The following is an 18,460-nucleotide window of genomic DNA, read 5'->3' on the forward strand; positions in this document are numbered from 1 at the left end:
CCAGGATCTAAGGTCATTAAATAATTTTATATAGGTCGAACATGTAATTGCTCTATTTTATTTATACTATAATTATAATTTCGATCCTTTTATTCAATTATTTTATTAATTACTTGATATTATCAATAGTATCACCACTTCGCTGTGTGTACTATAAAAGAAAATCTACTTTAAACTATGTAGTCATTGTGGTGCCATCTCTATTATATTTTGCATTCTCACAGGAACATGTACCAGATAATTTTGATGTCTTGTTCATAGTTATAAAACTGCCACCAGAAGACAGAAATGTCAAGTTGACGAGTAACAATCAGTGACATTTGTTGTCGGAAATACATATCAATTTACAGCAAAAAAGGTGTAAATGGGCTTTTAAGTGTATGTAAATGTATCAGGACTTGCAATAAAATCTAGCTTTGATATAATAAGGGGCTTAATTAATGATTGATAGTATTACATTAATGAAATTGTGATTTCTTTTATTTGTATATCAGTTAATTTGGGAGCACGTATGTGCGAGTTATTTTTGTATTTGCAATGGTATGTAGGTACGGAATAAAGATGAATATATTAACAGCGTTAAAAGAAATAGAATGAATGCCGAGAAGCTTAGTAGCACATGTTACATATATATGGGCAAATTATACGAATGGTTATTTTACTATTACACGGAGTCTGGTACATGGCCTCTCGCTTATTTATAAGCGCCTACTCTTATGGATAAAAGTAATGAATTGTGGTATGAGAGGAATATAAGCTCTAACATACCTTTGTATGGTAGGCGTACATGCAATGTATAGGACTTTGATATGATATGATTTCTCTCATCTGACAAATATCGATTTCAATACTAGTCTCGTTTTGAACATCTTTGCATCTTGTTTTGAAGCGTCGTCTATTACGATTTGTTTTGGTTAACGAAATTACAAAATTTTGGTAGTGTGTGAAACCGAAATGGATAGTTACACGTCAATAATTTTTACAATAAATTTATTGTTTTGCTGAGCGAGTAATTTAAATCAAAATGACTGTTTATGTTTACAGTATTGTATCGATAAGTACGAGTTTTGCGTAAGTTTCGTATTAATTTAACTATTACTTTGTGTCTCATATGGATTTCCAAGAAATCTCGTTCTGTGTTCATTCTACCCCCCCCCCACCACCACCACCACCAAACAAAACAAATGTAGATATGTTTCGGTGTTTCTGACGAATTACACGTTTGGAGAATATCATGATGAGTCTAGGAAATTTGTAGAGGTTTTGTATAGTTCAATGATGTACCTTTCTCGTCTCCGAATGAGAGATTTCGTTGTCTCGTTTTGAACTGCGCAGTCTGCTTGTATTGCTTAACACGTACACTTTTACCTTTGTAGGAGTGTGTCGATAGAACTATGAATTTTGGAAAAGCATAGCGAAGATTTTTACTATTGTTATTTGTCCCGGAAGTCCGGACTCTCCTTAAACATGTGCTTGACTGCTGATAATAATTATCTTCAAAATTTCAGAACAATTTTATGTTGTAATATTGAAAAATCTACACTATGAGTGTCTTATTTTTTAACTTTCTGTGTTTAATTATTTTAGGTTTCAACTTACATTACAATGACTGAACATGCCGTAAAACAATTTAATATAGTTCTATTTATTATACTGTATATCATGCCAGTAGCGCGATTTCAGATTTTGCCGAAGGGAGAAGGCAAATTGTTCACCGACATAAGACTTCACGTTTTTATTAGTATATTAGTATACAGTTTATGAAAAAGCATGTGCTTCTTTAATTCAGAGAGGTCAATTACCTACTCCTCTCTTCAAATGACACTCTTGTTTCACATTTAATACTGCACATACAGTGCTGCCCTTCATTTTGCAGGAAGTCTATATTACGTGTGGTTAGTCTGTCCAGATAAGTTCGGATGATCGCGGCTCTACTGTAAGAACTATTGAACTTGGAAAAAGGGCTTGTTGTGGAATAGTGCAATATGGCCAGTGACTGCCACTATTATAGTCAGAGCATTTTCAGTTGTAAATAATTTCGTACCTCCAACAAGTGCTATTAATTTGTATTATCCAATCTTCTTACAAAGAAAGAAAAATCATCCCCGCAAAATATAGAGAACATCTACTGAATGAATAAAATGCTTGTGTGCACGCTCGTTCATGACAAAGTAAACAATTGTTCCATCTTCTCCTTAAAAGCGTACTGAGTTTGTCATTTTTTAACAATTAATTACCATATACATAGAAAATAGTTTCCATATTATACCTCGGTAAGTAATATTTTTCGAAATTACTTGTATAAAGTATCCACAATTAAATAAATTCAATGTTTGGTATTTCATCTGCACTTCATTTATTATATTTTAACTTAGTCTATGTTTCGAACGTAGTCAGTGCTTTTGAAATCTACGTTAAAATAAAATAAATAAGGTGTGGATGGAATACCAAAAATCGAATTTTTTAATTACATATATTACCATGAAAATTATGGAATATATCTACAACTAATTTGAAGTACAGAAAATTATTATTGTCTAAAAGAAAGTAAAAAAAGAATATAAATATGCTGAACTCGTATGTAGTCGAGCTCAACAGAAACTTTTAGAATATTTCATGTCCAATTTTATAATTGTCATTTGCAGTAAAATAATCCTGCAATCATAGAATACAATAATCATTCATATATTTATATAATATATATTTTATCTAAGTTGAATCGTGAAACGAATAATCTCTTCAGTACTTAAAAAGTTATATTTAGAAATAACTTTTAGAAACAAAGTGTGAATATTTGTTTAGCAATATATTTTTTCACTTAAAAGTTACAAATAAAGGACTAGTTGCAAAAGTTGTCTGGTGTAAAGGATCAAGAAGGATTTTTTTTTTAAATATTAAGTTATAGTGTCTTCTATTCAAATTCTAGAAAAGTAAAATCAAAATGAGTTATCAATTGGAATCTAATATTTCTTTTATCAAAAATGTTACACATTACAGTGTACCGATAATTGTATGAAATGCAGTCTCTTGTATCATTCCAGTTCAACTGTTTTACCAACTGAGTATCAATCCGTAATACGCGTGTTAAGATGTATTTTATTTTGTGTTTCGTAAAACACAAAGAGTACACGCTGGAGATGATATAAACATGTGTGTAACTAATCACACAAGAAACCTAATCTTTTTTTTTTTTTTAATTCGTCCATAAAATTACTTTATATTTACTTGATATTCCTGTAATCAGGAATTCTCTTAGTATAACTAGTGGCTGCGATAACATTCTTGACTTTATTCGAAGTTATTATCTCTGTTGAAGAACATTTTTTCACTCCAAATTGATTGTTTAGCGGTATACCGGCGGAAGAATAAATATAAGCATCGCTTACTTGAACAGTGCGATGATTAACTGTATGATTTCTCTGGATAATACTGTATGGCTTTTCATTACTGTTATGTGATGGCAAAACAATTACCAAATTTTTTTCCTTTTTTTGTAGCGTTTCAGGTTCCATTTTAGTGGTACCTTTTTCATTCAGTTCAGGAGAAAATGAATTGGAGAGCATGGATATTTCATTGTCTTTGTCAGGTATTGCATTATGATTTATTTCTCCGTGTAGAACATTGAGTGCTTCCAAATTTAAAGCACACAAACCACGCATTAAAGCCTGTCGCATTGAAGTTTCACAGTCTGCTTTGGCACCTAACAAACGGACTCGATCTTCCTTCAAGGTTTCTACTTCATTCGTTAACTGAAATTAAAATGAAGATACGGTGTAAATACAGAATTGTCCTTATTTCTATCCAGTAACAATATTGAAAGGTGTTTTAATAACAAGCTTGTACATAATTATAATTATTGAAAATAAATTACAAATAAAATATACGCAATGAACGTTAGTAATGACAAAAACCCCATACTAAAATTAGCAACAACATGAGAGCAATTCTGATTTCATACTACACATGTATTAGTTTCGATAAAATGAAATAACAAAACCGAGACAAGATTCATAAGTTGATGTAGAGAGAAACTGAAACACGCACAATGAAAAGTTGAAACCAATGGATGCCTATTACACAGAGATTCAAAAATGATGCAGAGAGAGAGAAGAAAGAAAGAGAAAAGAAAAAGAAAAAGAAAAGGGAGAACAGATAAAACTGTGGAATTCAAACGTAGTAAAAAGAACCTAACATTATAAAGTTCCGTTTCCAGAAATCCAACAGTAATATAGAAATAACGTTTCTTTTTACATATTGTTTTTTCAGAACTATTCGAATATATAGAGGATGTTTTAACATTCATTATGTCACTCTCGTAATGGATAACATACTCAATTTCCAGTAGAACTGTATATCTCCGAGACACATCTAGGATCATGCCAAAAGTTTAACACTCATGCTTTGTTTCCGCGTGGTTCGATTGCAAATTCGGTAGTGTTTATTGGACGTACAGATTCAAAACACAGTCTAATATACCCACTAAATAGCGTTGGTCATATCCTCCATTTCAGACTACTAATGCAAACTAAACAAGAAAAATAAAACGAAACCAAAAGAAAAAGAAAGAAAGAGAAAATTGAAGAGTGCTATTTACTGCTAAATTTCTATCAGAAATACCCTATATTAAAAGTCCAAACTGTATCGTAACGAAAAGTTACAACTGTTCGAAAGGAAAAGTTCATGTTTCTCATAGATGTAGCATGTTTCAAATTTCAACGTGAATAAACCCATTGAATTATAGGATGGGAACAAATTTTGTGTCGAACTAGTATAAATAAAACTTTGTTTTCAAATAACCAAAGAGATTACCATTTTCTAGTCTTTTCCGAAGATTTATTTGTTCAGAACATCCAGCATTGATTTCGTCTCTTCCGGATATAACGTAATTTGCACAGATAGAATGAACACGCTAAGAGCTGAACCGGATCATCGTGTCAGTCGGATGATGTAGACCACCACTGGGTCGAGGATTCAAATCCGTAGTGACCCAGTAATTCGACTGAGACTCGGTAACCCAGAGGATAAAAAAGGGATTTTATTTATTCACTTGCGTTTAAACAGTATTTCTGAAGATGTTATTCCCAGAGCACGAAAAACACGACGCCAAAGTTCCCAGTTAATTAGATTCTCCTGGTATATCGAGCTCTTGCTCCGTTTTAACTGTGGAACATAAAGTGCGTGTGTGTGAAAAAGAGAGAGGGAAGAAGTGAAAGATGCAAAGACAGAATAGGGAAACTTCAAGAAAGAGAGAGAGAAGGAGGACGAATATAAATATGAAACACACTTATCACTGCAGTGTATGATGTAGAACGCACATACTGTTTACTCGAATTATCTCTAGTGATGCTTTTTAAGTTTTTCATCAGAAGATGAATCTTTGCAGCCATTATTTTATGCTAAAAGATCATACTTCCTGATGGGGAACCGAACCAAGATTTTCCATTTGGAAGTCTAACACGCTACCACTACACCACCGATTGCTTTATCCAAACTTTGTTTAACAAATGGTGTAGTGTTTCTTTCTGAGAACGATAACATGAAAAGTGTATACTGCAGATCAATGATGTCTTTGGAATGTCTTGTAATTCCCTTGCTCTTTCCCAACCAACATTCCTAAAGCGTTTCTATCATGATACAGGTGTTTGCTTCCACATTCTTACGTATTGCTTGTGCAGTATGATAAGTCGATCCTTCACAATCACTTTGTAAAAAAAATAACGTTGGCGTGAACAAGATTTGAAGCTGTTACATAGCTGTATTATTCACAAGGCCATTACGTTACCCCTACACTATCATGCTACCTGAAATTACAAGCCAAATATTACTTACTTTAGCCCTGATCTTTGGAAAAAACCGGCTTCTTCCTGTAACGTAATTTGCACCAAAGTGCACAGATAAATTCATTTATTCGACGGCCTACAGATAAATCAGTGCCCACTAATAAAGAAAAAACATACAATCCAGGAAAAATAGAGAAATAAAACATATTTTGCAGTAATTTAATCGTGCAAGTTCAAAAGTATAATAATAATAATAATAATAATAATAATAATAATAATAATAATAATAATAATAATAATAATAATAATAACCTATATTATAAAATTGAAAGTAACTATGTTTGTGGCTCCTAATCTCTTGATCCATCCAACCGATCTCGACCTAAGTTTCAACATTGATAAGGTTTGGGCCTGGGAAGCTTTTTTATCATTTCATTTTAACGGTAGAACTTAGGGGAAGGAGGGTTGATATATAAAAATGAATAAATCGTAATAATTCTTGAACAACCAGACCAATCTCTATCGATCTTTCAACATAGATAAGGTTCAGATCTTTGACGACTTTTATCATTTCAGTTTGACGGTGCAACGTAGGGACCGGAGAGAAAGAGATAAATCTAGAAAAAAATGAAAATGAAAGTGACTGTCTTTGTGACTTCATCACTCGTGAACCACCCGACCAATCTCGATTAAATTTTCAACATAGATGAGGTTCAGGCCTAAGATAGTATTTATCTATTTACTTTGACGATATAACTTAGGGTTGAGGAGAAGGAGGAGTTAAAAAGAATAAATAAAACTTGATAACTCGTCAAACAACGGATCAATCTCGATCAAATTTATAAATTAGGTGAGGTTCGGACCTAAGATGATTTTTATCAGTTCACTTTCACGGGAGAATTTGGGGATGGGAATGGGAGAGGGAGATATATAAAAATAAATAAAGCTTAATGCCTCTTGAACTACCAAACGAATCTCGATCAAATTTTCAACCTAGATGAAGTTCGAACCTGAGATGTTTTCTGTCATATTACTTTGACGGTGTAACTTAAGAGATGGGGAGGGGAAGCGACATTTAAAAAAGAACGAAAAAAGACCGGTATTAGTGGCGAATCTATAATTTTTGGAGTCGCTGAGATAAACAGTAACGCATCTGATGCTGTTTAAATCCAAATTCAGCTCCGCAACTTGGAGGAAGGGGAGACATATAAAAGTGATCGAAATAACCAATATCAGTGTCGAATTCATAGTTTTCCGGCTCGCTGAGATGAACAATGACACTGCAGATGCCGTGCCCCACAACATAAGTTGGGGAGGGGATATATATAAAACTCATCGGAAATGACCGATATCAAAGAGCGCTTTAGTAATATTAAACAATGACTGAGTAACGGAACATATTACTATTTTCTCTCAATTTAACCCAACGAAGCGGGTAATTATTATTATTATTATTATTAATAATAATAATAATAATAATAATAATAATAATAAATAATAAATAATAATAATAATAATAATAATAGACAACCATACTGTGAATGTGAACATTCATCATCATCATTATTATTATTATTATTATTATTATTATTATTATTATTATTATTATTATTATTATTATTATTATTATTATTATTATTATCACTCACGTACTTTTGAACTTGCACGACGAAATTACTGAAAAATGTTTTATTTCTGTAATTTTTCCTGGATTGTATGTTCTTCCTTTATTAGTGGGCATTAACTTCTCTCTAGGATGTCGAATAAATGAATTTCGTTGTGCACTTTGGTTCGTTCCAAAGATCAGGGCTAAAGTAAGTAATATTTGGCTTGTAATTTCAGTTGGCATGATATTGTAGGGGTAACGTAATGGCCTTATGAATAATACAGCTATTTAACATTGGTTCAAATCTTGTTCACGCCAAAGTTAATTTTTTACAAAGGGATTGTGAAGATTCGACCTATCATACTGGACAAGCAATACATAAGAATGTAGAAGCAAACACATGTATCATGACAGAAACGATTTAGGAATGTTGGTTGTTAAAGGGCAAGGGAATTACCGGGACATTCCAAAGACATCGTTGATCTGCAGCATACACTTTTCGTGTTATCATTCTCAGAAAGAAACAATACACCATTTGTTAAACAAGGTTTGGATAAAGCAATCGATGGTGTAGTGGTAGCGTGCTAGACTCCCAAATGGAAAATCTTGGTTCGATTCCCCAAATGGAAAATCTTGGTTCGGCGTTCTACATCATACACTGCAATGATAAGTATGTTTCATATTTATAATCGTCCCCCCTCTCTCTCTCTTTCTTGACGCTTCCCTATCCTGTCTTTGCGTCTTTCACTCCTCCCCCTCTCTCTCACGCACTTTATATTCCAAAGTTAAAATGGAGCAAGAGCTCGATATACCTGATCTGGAGGATCTAATTAACTAGGAACATCGACGTCGTGTTTTTCGTGCTCTGGGGATAACATTCCCAGTCCTGGTCACCTCTGTCAGAAATAACGTTTAAACGCAAGGGAACGCAGTAAAATCTCTTTTTTATCCTCTGGTTTACCGAATCTCAGTCGAATTACCGGGTCACTACGGAATTGAATCCTCGACCCAGTGGTGGTCTACATCATCCGACTGACACGATGATCCGGTTCAGCTCTTAGCGTGTTCATTCTATCTGTGCAAATTACGTTATATACGGAAGAGATGAAATCAACGCTGGATGTTCGGAACAAATAAATCTTCGGAAAAGACTAGAAAATGGTAATCTCTTTGGTTATTTGAAAACAAAATTTTATTTATACTAGTTCGACACAAAATTTGTTCCCATCCTATAATTCAATGTGTTTATTCACGTTGAAATTTGAAACATGCTACATCTATGAGGAACATGAACTTTTCCTTTCGAACAGTTGTAACTTTTCATTACGATACAGTTTGGACTTTTAATATAGGGTATTTCTGATAGAAATTTAGCAGTAAATAGCACTCTTCAATTTTCTCTTTCTTTCTTTCTTTCTTTTTCTTTTCATTTCGTTTTATTTTTCTTGTTTAGTTTGCATTAGTAGTCTGAAATGGGGGATATGACAAACGCTATTTAGTGGGTATATTAGAATGTGTTTTGAATCTGTACGTCCAATGAACACTACCGAAATTGCAATCGAACCACGCGGAAACAAAGCATGTGTGTTAAACTTTTGGCATGATCCTAGATGTGTCTCGGAGATATACAGTTCTACTGGAAATTGAGTATGCTATCCATTACGAAAGTGACATAATGAATGTTTAAAACATCCGCGGTGGCTCAGTGGTTAAGCGTTCACCTCTGGTGCTTGGGGTCCCGGGTTTAAACCCTGCTTTCGCCAAGTAAACTTTGTGGTGGACAAACCGCGTGCGTGGGTTTTATCGGGGTTGTCCCGTGTCCTCCCACTTTAACATTCCACCATTTCATTCATCTCTCATCATCACCGTCCCCTTTAGTTTAACCGGCATAAGCGTGGGACGTAAAACTCAAAAAAATCATTTCATTTTTTTCGAATAGTTCTGAAAAAATATGTAGAAAGAAACGTTATCCTGTTGGATTTCTGGAAACGGAACTTTATAATGTTGGGTTCTTTTCTTACTACGTTTGAATTCCACAATTTTATCTGTTCTCCTTTTTCTTTTCCTTCTCTCTCTCTGTCTGTCTGTTTCTCTCTCTGACTCATTTTTGAATCTCTGTGTAATAGACGTAATCTGTGTGTAATTGAGTAATGGTTTCAATTTTTCATTGTGTGTTTCAGTTTCTCCCTACATCAACTCATGAATCTTGTTTCGTCTCGGTTTTGTTATTTCATTTTATCGAAGCTAATACATGTGTAGTTTGAAATTAGGATTACTCTCATGTTGTTAGCTAATTTTAGTATGGGAGAGAAGAAAGGAGGAGAGAGAGGGAGGTCTCTTTACCTGACACGATTATGGGATAAGAAGGTGTATATTGGGTGGCCTAACTGCACGGCGTTAGCTGTCGCAATTTTTTTGATGCGGAGTGTACAGTACAGTCTTGAAATTGCATAATCATGCATCTAACAAGTGTCAACACGTCTTAAGAGGCAGTGTACGAATATGTAACTGAACGAAGCAGCGTGTAGTAATTAGTTGGCGCAATTTCACAGATCAAGCAACGCTTAACCACCAAGTTCATGTGCAAATGGGCAAAAATCGGCTTCAGAGACTCTGATAGCCTTAAAAATAGTTTAGCGCGAAAGGATGTTTGGCTCTTCTCAAAGTTAAAAATGGGCCCAAAGGTACCCGTCAAAGAAGAGATCAAAGCCACTATGTGAGCAATTTATTGCATTGCATTTATTGCATTTTAAAAACAAATTCTATTCAAGAATAAACAAACAGAACGCAAACATTTCATGCAATTCCCATCAAATTCAAAATAAATAATAAATTAGAGGAATGTTGCCAACGATTTTTTTCAGTTTATGTTTAGTAGAATTTTTGTCATGGGCTGAAGAAGTCTTACCCGAAAGTTTCATCCGCATTTGCTGTGCATTTTTTTTAAACGTAGAACGCATTGTTAAATCAGCAACAAAGTAATCATTAATATATTTTAGGAAGGTAAAGAATTGAAACAACCATATACGTATAATATTTATCTCTGATCTGTCAGCTGAAATACTCTAAACTCTCCCCTTTTATTTTAAACGTAAAGTTTCAGGTGCGTGAAGCTGGCAGGACCACTAAAAGCTCAAATTCTGAAACTCGGTGCAGAATTTGAGTAAAATTTGAGCTCTCAGAAAAACCAACTCCCAGAATTTGAGCTTTCAATTTAAAGGCTCTAAGTCCATTTGAAAGGTGGTCCTGCCAACTTCACGCTGCAGGACCTCCGAAAGCTCAAATTCTCAAACTCCGTCCAAATATTCACTAGAATTTGAGCTTTCAAACAAACCAACTCCCGGAATTTGAGCTTTCAATTTAAAGGTTCTAAGTCCACTTAAAATCTGCAATTTTGAACACATCGTACCAGGAAAAAAAAAAGCTCAAATTCTGAAACTTCATGCAGATATTGAGTAGAATTTGAGCTCTCAGAGAAACCAACTCCCAGAATTTGAGCTTTCAATTTAAAGGCTTTTAAGTCCATTTGAAAGGTGGTCCTTCCAACTTCACGCTGCAGGACCACCGAAAGCTCAAATTCTCAAACTCCGTCAAGATATTTAGTAGAATTTGAGCTTTCAAAAAAACATCCCGGAATTTGAGCTTTCAATTTAAAGGGTCTAAGTCCATTTGAAAGGTGGTCCTGCCAACTTCACGCCGCAGGACCACCGAAAGCTCAAATTTTGAAACTCCGTCCAAATATTCACTACAATTTGAGCTTTTGAAAAAACCAACTCCCGGAATTTGAGCTTCAAATTTAAAGGGTCTAAGTCCACTTAAAAGCAGCAAATTTGAACACGTACTAGGACACCAACGATGCAGATATTGAGTAGAATTTGAGCTCTCAGAAAAAACAACTCCCAGAATTTGAGCTTTCAATTTAACGGTTCTAAGTCCATTTGAAAGGTGGTCCTGCCAACTTCACGCTGCAGGATCACCGAAAGCTCAAAATCTCAAACTCCGTCCAGATAATCAGTAGAATTTGAACTTTCAAAAAAAAACAACTCCCGGAATTTGAGCTTTCAATTTAAAGGGTCTAAGTCTACTTAAAATCTGCAATTTTGAACACATCGTATCAGGACACCAACAGCTCAAACTCTGAAACTTCGTGCAGATATTGAGTAGAATTTGAGCTCTCAGAGAAACCAACTCCCAGAATTTGAGCTTTCAATTTAAAGGCTCTTAAGTCCATTTGAAAGGTGGTCCTTCCAACTTCACGCTGCAGGACCACCGAAAGCTCAAATTCTCAAACTCCGTCAAGATATTTAGTAGAATTTGAGCTTTCAAAAAAACATCCCGGAATTTGAGCTTTCAATTTAAAGGGTCTAAGTCCATTTGAAAGGTGGTCCTGCCAACTTCACGCCGCAGGACCACCGAAAGCTCAAATTTTGAAACTCCGTCCAAATATTCACTACAATTTGAGCTTTCGAAAAAACCAACTCCCGGAATTTGAGCTTCAAATTTAAAGGGTCTAAGTCCACTTAAAAGCAGCAAATTTGAACACGTACTAGGACACCAACGATGCAGATATTGAGTAGAATTTGAGCTCTCAGAAAAAACAACTCCCAGAATTTGAGCTTTCAATTTAACGGTTCTAAGTCCATTTGAAAGGTGGTCCTGCCAACTTCACGCTGCAGGACCACCGAAAGCTCAAATTCTCAAACTCCGTCCAGATATTCAGTAGAATTTGAGCTTTCGAAAAAACCAACTCCCAGAATTTGAGCTTTCAATTTAAAGGGTCTATGTCCGCTTAAAAGCTGCAAATTTGAACACATCGTACTAGGACACCAACAGCTCAAATTCTGATACTCGGTGCAGATATTGAGTAGAATTGAGCTCTCAGAAAAAACAACTCCCGGAATTTGAGCTTTCAATTTAAAGGCTCTAAGTCTATGTGAAAGGTGGTCCTGCCAACTTCACGCCGCAGGACGACCGAAAGCTCAAACTCTCAAGCTCCGTCCAGATATTCACTAGAATTTGAGCTTTCGAAAGAACCAACTCCCGGAATTTGAGCTTTCAATTTAAAGGCTCTAAGTCCACTTAAAAGCTGCAAATTTGAACACATCGTACTAGGACACAAAAAGCTCAAATTCTGAAACTCGGTGCAGATATTGAGTAGAATTTGAGCTTTCAGAAAAACCAACTCCCAGAATTTGAGCTTTCAATTTAACGGTTCTAAGTCCATTTGAAAGGTGGTCCTGCCAACTTCACGCTGCAGGATCACCGAAAGCTCAAAATCTCAAACTCCGTCCAGATAATCAGTAGAATTTGAGCTTTCAAAAAAAAAAAACAACTCCCGGAATTTGAGCTTTCAATTTAAAGGGTCTAAGTCTACTTAAAATCTGCAATTTTGAACACATCGTATCAGGACACGAACAGCTCAAATTCTGAAACTTCGTGCAGATATTGAGTAGAATTTGAGCTCTCAGAGAAACCAACTCCCAGAATTTGAGCTTTCAATTTAAAGGCTCTAAGTCCATTTGAAAGGTGGTCCTGCCAACTTCACGCCGAAGGACCACCGAAAGCTCAAATTCTGAAACTCCGTCCAGATATTCACTAGAATTTGAGATTTCAAAAAAACCAACTCCCGGAATTTGAGCTTTCAATTTAAAGGGTCTAAGTCCACTTAAAAGCTGCAAATTTGAACACATCGCACTAGGACACGAACAGCTCAAATTCTGAAACTTGGTGCAGATATTGAGTAGAATTTGAGCTCTCAGAAAAAACAACTCCCAGAATTTGAGCTTTGAATTTAAAGGCTCTAAGTCCATGTGAAAGGTGGTCCTGCCAACTTCACGCTGCAGGACCACCGAAAGCTCAAATTTTCAAACTCCGTCCAAATATTAAGTAGAATTTGAGCTTTCAAAAAAAATCCACGAATTTGAGCTTTCAATTTAAAGGCTCTAAGTCCATGTGAAAGGTGGTCCTTCCAACTTCACACTGCAGGACCACCGAAAGCTCAAATCCTCAATCTCCGTCCAGATATTCAGTAGAATTTTAGTTTTCAAAAGAACTAACTCCCGGAATTTGAGCTTTCAATTTAAAGGGTCTAAATCCACTTAAAAGCTACAATTTTGAACACATCGTACCAGGACAGAAACAGCTCAAGTTCTGAAACTTCGTGCAGATATTGAGTAGAATTTTAGCTCTCAGAAAAACCAACTCCCATTATATGAGCTTTCAATTTAAAACCTCTAAGTCCATTTGAAAGGCGGTCCTGCCAACTTCACGCTGCAGGACTAACGAAAGCTCAAATTCTCAATCTCCGTCCAATTCCTGGAGTTGGTTTTTTGAAATCTCAAATTCTACATAACAAAGTTTCAGAATGTGACCTGTTAGTTGTGCAGCTTTTAAGTGGGCTTAGATCTTTAACATTGAGAGCTGAAATTCCGGGAGTTGGTTTTTTTGAAAGCTTATATTCTACTGAATATCTGGACGGATTTTCGGAATTTGAGCTTTCGGTGGTCCTGCAGCGTGAAGTTGGCAGGACCACTTTTCAAATGGACTTAGAGCCTTTAGATTGAAAGCTAGAATTGTGGGAGTTCGTTTCTCTAAGAGCTAAAATTCTACTCAAATGCAGCACCGAATTTCAGAATTTGAGCTGTTAATGGCGCAGCTTTTAAGTGGACTTGCATCTTTTACATTGAGAGATCAAATTCCGGGAGTTGGTTTTTTTGAAAGCTCAGATTGTACTGAATATCTGGACGGATTTTGAGAATTTGATCTTTCGGTTGTCCTGCAGCGTGAAATTGGGAGGACAACCTTTCAAATGGAATTACAGCCTTTAAATTGAAAACTCAAATTCTGGGAGTTTGTTTTTCTGAGAGCTCAAATTCTACTCAATATCTGCACAAAGTTTCAGAATTTGAGCTGTTGCTGTCCTGATATGATGAATTCAAAATTGCAGCTTTTAAGTGAACTTAGAGCCTTTAAATTGAAAGCTCAAATTCCGGGAGTTGGTTTTTTTGAAAGCTCAAATCCTACTGAATATTTGGACGGAGTTTGAGAATTTGAGCTTTCGGTGGTCCTGCGGCGTGAAGTTGGCAGGACCACCTTTCACATAGACTTAGAGCCTTTAAATTGAAAGCTCAAATTCTGGGAGTTGGTTTTTTCGAAAGCTCAAATTCTACTGAATATCTGGACGGAGTTTGAGAGTTTGAGGCTTCGGTCGTCCTGCGGCGTGAAGTTGGGAGGACCACCTTTCAAATGGACTTAGAGCCTTTAAATTGAAAGCTCAAATTCTGGGAGTTGGTTTTTTCGAAAGCTCAAATTCTACTGAATATCTGGACGGAGTTTGAGAATTTGAGCTTTCGGTGGTCCTGCAGCGTGAAGTTGGCAGGACCACCTTTCAAATGGACTTAGACTCTTTAAATTGAAAGCTCAAATTCCGGGAGTTGGTTTTTTTGAAAGCTCAAATTCTACTGAATATCTGGACGGAGTTTGAAAATTTGAGCTTTCGGTGGTCCTGCGGCGTGAAGTTGGCAGGACCACCTTTCAAATGGACTTAGAGCCTTTAAATTGAAAGCTCAAATTATGGGAGTTGGTTTTTTCGAAAGCTCAAATTCTACTGAATATCTGGACGGAGTTTGAGAATTTGAGGTTTCGGTGGTCCTGCAGCGTGAAGTTGGCAGGACCACCTTTTAAATGGACTTAGAGCCTTTAAATTGAAAGCTCAAATTCTGGGAGTTGGTTTTTTTGAGAGCTCAAATTGTACTCATTATCTGCTCGAAGTTTCAGAATTTGAGCTGTTGGTGTCCTGGTACGATGTGTTCAAAATTGCAGATTTTAAGTGGACCTAGACCCTTTAAATTGAAAGCTCAAATTCCGGGAGTTGGTTTTTTTGAAAGCTCAAATTCTACTGAATATCTGGACGGAGTTTGAGAATTTGAGCTTTCGGTGGTCCTGCAGCGTGAAGTTGGCAGGACCACCTTTCGAATGGACTTAGAGCCTTTAAATTGAATGCTCAAATTCTGGGAGTTGGTTTTTCTGAGAGCTCAAATTATACTCAATATCTGCACGAAGTTTCAGAATTTGAGCTGTTGGTGTCCTGGTACGATGTGTTCAAAATTGCAGATTTTAAGTGGACCTAGACCCTTTAAATTGAAAGCTCAAATTCCGGAAGTTGGTTTTTTTGAAAGCTAAAATTCTACTGAATATCTGGACGGAGTTTGAGAATTTGAGCTTTCGGTGGTCCTGCAGCGTGAAGTTGGCAGGACCACCTTTCAAATGGACTTAGAACCGTTAAATTGAAAGCTCAAATTCTGGGAGTTGTTTTTTCTGAAAGCTCAAATTCTACTCAATATCTGCACCGAGTTTCAGAATTTGAGCTTTTTGTGTCCTAGTACGATGTGTTCAAATTTGCAGCTTTTAAGTGGACTTAGAGCCTTTAAATTGAAAGCTCAAATTCCGGGAGTTGGTTCTTTCGAAAGCTCAAATTCTAGTGAATATCTGGACGGAGCTTGAGAGTTTGAGCTTTCGGTCGTCCTACGGCGTGAAGTTGGCAGGACCACCTTTCACATAGACTTAGAGCCTTTAAATTGAAAGCTCAAATTCCGGGAGTTGTTTTTTCTGAGAGCTCAATTCTACTCAATATCTGCACCGAGTATCAGAATTTGAGCTGTTGGTGTCCTAGTACGATGTGTTCAAATTTGCAGCTTTTAAGCGGACATAGACCCTTTAAATTGAAAGCTCAAATTCTGGGAGTTGGTTTTTTTGAAAGCTCAAATCCTACTGAATATTTGGACGGAGTTTGAGAATTTGAGCTTTCGGTGGTCCTGCGGCGTGAAGTTGGCAGGACCACCTTTCACATAGACTTAGAGCCTTTAAATTGAAAGCTCAAATTCTGGGAGTTGGTTTTTTCGAAAGCTCAAATTCTACTGAATATCTGGACGGAGTTTGAGAGTTTGAGGCTTCGGTCGTCCTGCGGCGTGAAGTTGGGAGGACCACCTTTCAAATGGACTTAGAACCGTTAAATTGAAAGCTCAAATTCTGGGAGTTGGTTTTTCTGAAAGCTCAAATTCTACTCAATATCTGCACCGAGTTTCAGAATTTGAGCTTTTTGTGTCCTAGTACGATGTGTTCAAATTTGCAGCTTTTAAGTGGACTTAGAGCCTTTAAATTGAAAGCTCAAATTCCGGGAGTTGGTTCTTTCGAAAGCTCAAATTCTAGTGAATATCTGGACGGATTTTGAGAATTTGATCTTTCGGTTGTCCTGCAGCGTGAAATTGGGAGGACAACCTTTCAAATGGAATTACAGCCTTTAAATTGAAAACTCAAATTCTGGGAGTTTGTTTTTCTGAGAGCTCAAATTCTACTCAATATCTGCACAAAGTTTCAGAATTTGAGCTGTTGCTGTCCTGATATGATGAATTCAAAACTGCAGCTTTTAAGTGGACTTAGAGCCTTTAAATTGAAAGCTCAAATTCCGGGAGTTGGTTTTTTTGAAAGCTCAAATCCTACTGAATATTTGGACGGAGTTTGAGAATTTGAGCTTTCGGTGGTCCTGCGGCGTGAAGTTGGCAGGACCACCTTTCACATAGACTTAGAGCCTTTAAATTGAAAGCTCAAATTCTGGGAGTTGGTTTTTTCGAAAGCTCAAATTCTACTGAATATCTGGACGGAGTTTGAGAGTTTGAGGCTTCGGTCGTCCTGCGGCGTGAAGTTGGGAGGACCACCTTTCAAATGGACTTAGAGCCTTTAAATTGAAAGCTCAAATTCTGGGAGTTGTTTTTTTCGAAAGCTCAAATTCTACTGAATATCTGGACGGAGTTTGAGAATTTGAGCTTTCGGTGGTCCTGCAGCGTGAAGTTGGCAGGACCACCTTTCAAATGGACTTAGACTCTTTAAATTGAAAGCTCAAATTCCGGGAGTTGGTTTTTTTGAAAGCTCAAATTCTACTGAATATCTGGACGGAGTTTGAAAATTTGAGCTTTCGGTGGTCCTGCGGCGTGAAGTTGGCAGGACCACCTTTCAAATGGACTTAGAGCCTTTAAATTGAAAGCTCAAATTATGGGAGTTGGTTTTTTCGAAAGCTCAAATTCTACTGAATATCTGGACGGAGTTTGAGAATTTGAGGTTTCGGTGGTCCTGCAGCGTGAAGTTGGCAGGACCACCTTTTAAATGGACTTAGAGCCTTTAAATTGAAAGCTCAAATTCTGGGAGTTGGTTTTTTTGAGAGCTCAAATTGTACTCATTATCTGCTCGAAGTTTCAGAATTTGAGCTGTTGGTGTCCTGGTACGATGTGTTCAAAATTGCAGATTTTAAGTGGACCTAGACCCTTTAAATTGAAAGCTCAAATTCCGGGAGTTGGTTTTTTTGAAAGCTCAAATTCTACTGAATATCTGGACGGAGTTTGAGAATTTGAGCTTTCGGTGGTCCTGCAGCGTGAAGTTGGCAGGACCACCTTTCGAATGGACTTAGAGCCTTTAAATTGAATGCTCAAATTCTGGGAGTTGGTTTTTCTGAGAGCTCAAATTATACTCAATATCTGCACGAAGTTTCAGAATTTGAGCTTTTGGTGTCCTTGTACGATGTGTTCAAAATTGCATATTTTAAGTGGACTTAGACCCTTTAAATTGAAAGCTCAAATTCCGGGAGTTGTTTTTTTCGAAACCTCAAATTCTACTGAATATCTGGACGGAGTTTGAGAATTTGAGCTTTCGGTGGTCCTGCAGCGTGAAGTTGGCAGGCCCACCTTTCAAATGGACTTAGAGCCTTTAAATTGAAAGCTCAAATTCTGGGAGTTGTTTTTTTTGAGAGCTCAAATTGTACTCAATATCTGCACGAAGTTTCAGAATTTGAGCTGTTGGTGTCCTGGTACGATGTGTTCAAAATTGCAGATTTTAAGTGGACCTAGACCCTTTAAATTGAAAGCTCAAATTCCGGAAGTTGGTTTTTTTGAAAGCTAAAATTCTACTGAATATCTGGACGGAGTTTGAGAATTTGAGCTTTCGGTGGTCCTGCAGCGTGAAGTTGGCAGGACCACCTTTCAAATGGACTTAGAACCGTTAAATTGAAAGCTCAAATTCTGGGAGT

General features: G+C 36.5%; 1 protein-coding gene across 3 annotated transcripts in view; it reads right to left on the reverse strand.

Moving 5' to 3' along the window:
• Window positions 1-2,823: 2,823 nt before the first annotated feature.
• Window positions 2,824-18,460, reverse strand: part of LOC145669281 (uncharacterized) — a 40,606-nt gene continuing 24,969 nt past the window's right edge. For all 3 annotated transcript variants that reach the window (XM_081737600.1, XM_081737601.1, XM_081737599.1), the window contains one exon: window positions 2,824-3,749. In XM_081737600.1, the coding sequence (XP_081593726.1) occupies window positions 3,222-3,749 (528 nt within the window). In that variant the 3' untranslated portion in view covers window positions 2,824-3,221. The remainder of the gene's footprint in view (window positions 3,750-18,460) is intronic.

The sequence above is a fragment of the Thermobia domestica genome, chromosome 13 (assembly GCF_964235325.1).
Source record: "Thermobia domestica chromosome 13, izTheDome1.hap1.1, whole genome shotgun sequence".
Taxonomy (NCBI): domain Eukaryota; kingdom Metazoa; phylum Arthropoda; class Insecta; order Zygentoma; family Lepismatidae; genus Thermobia; species Thermobia domestica.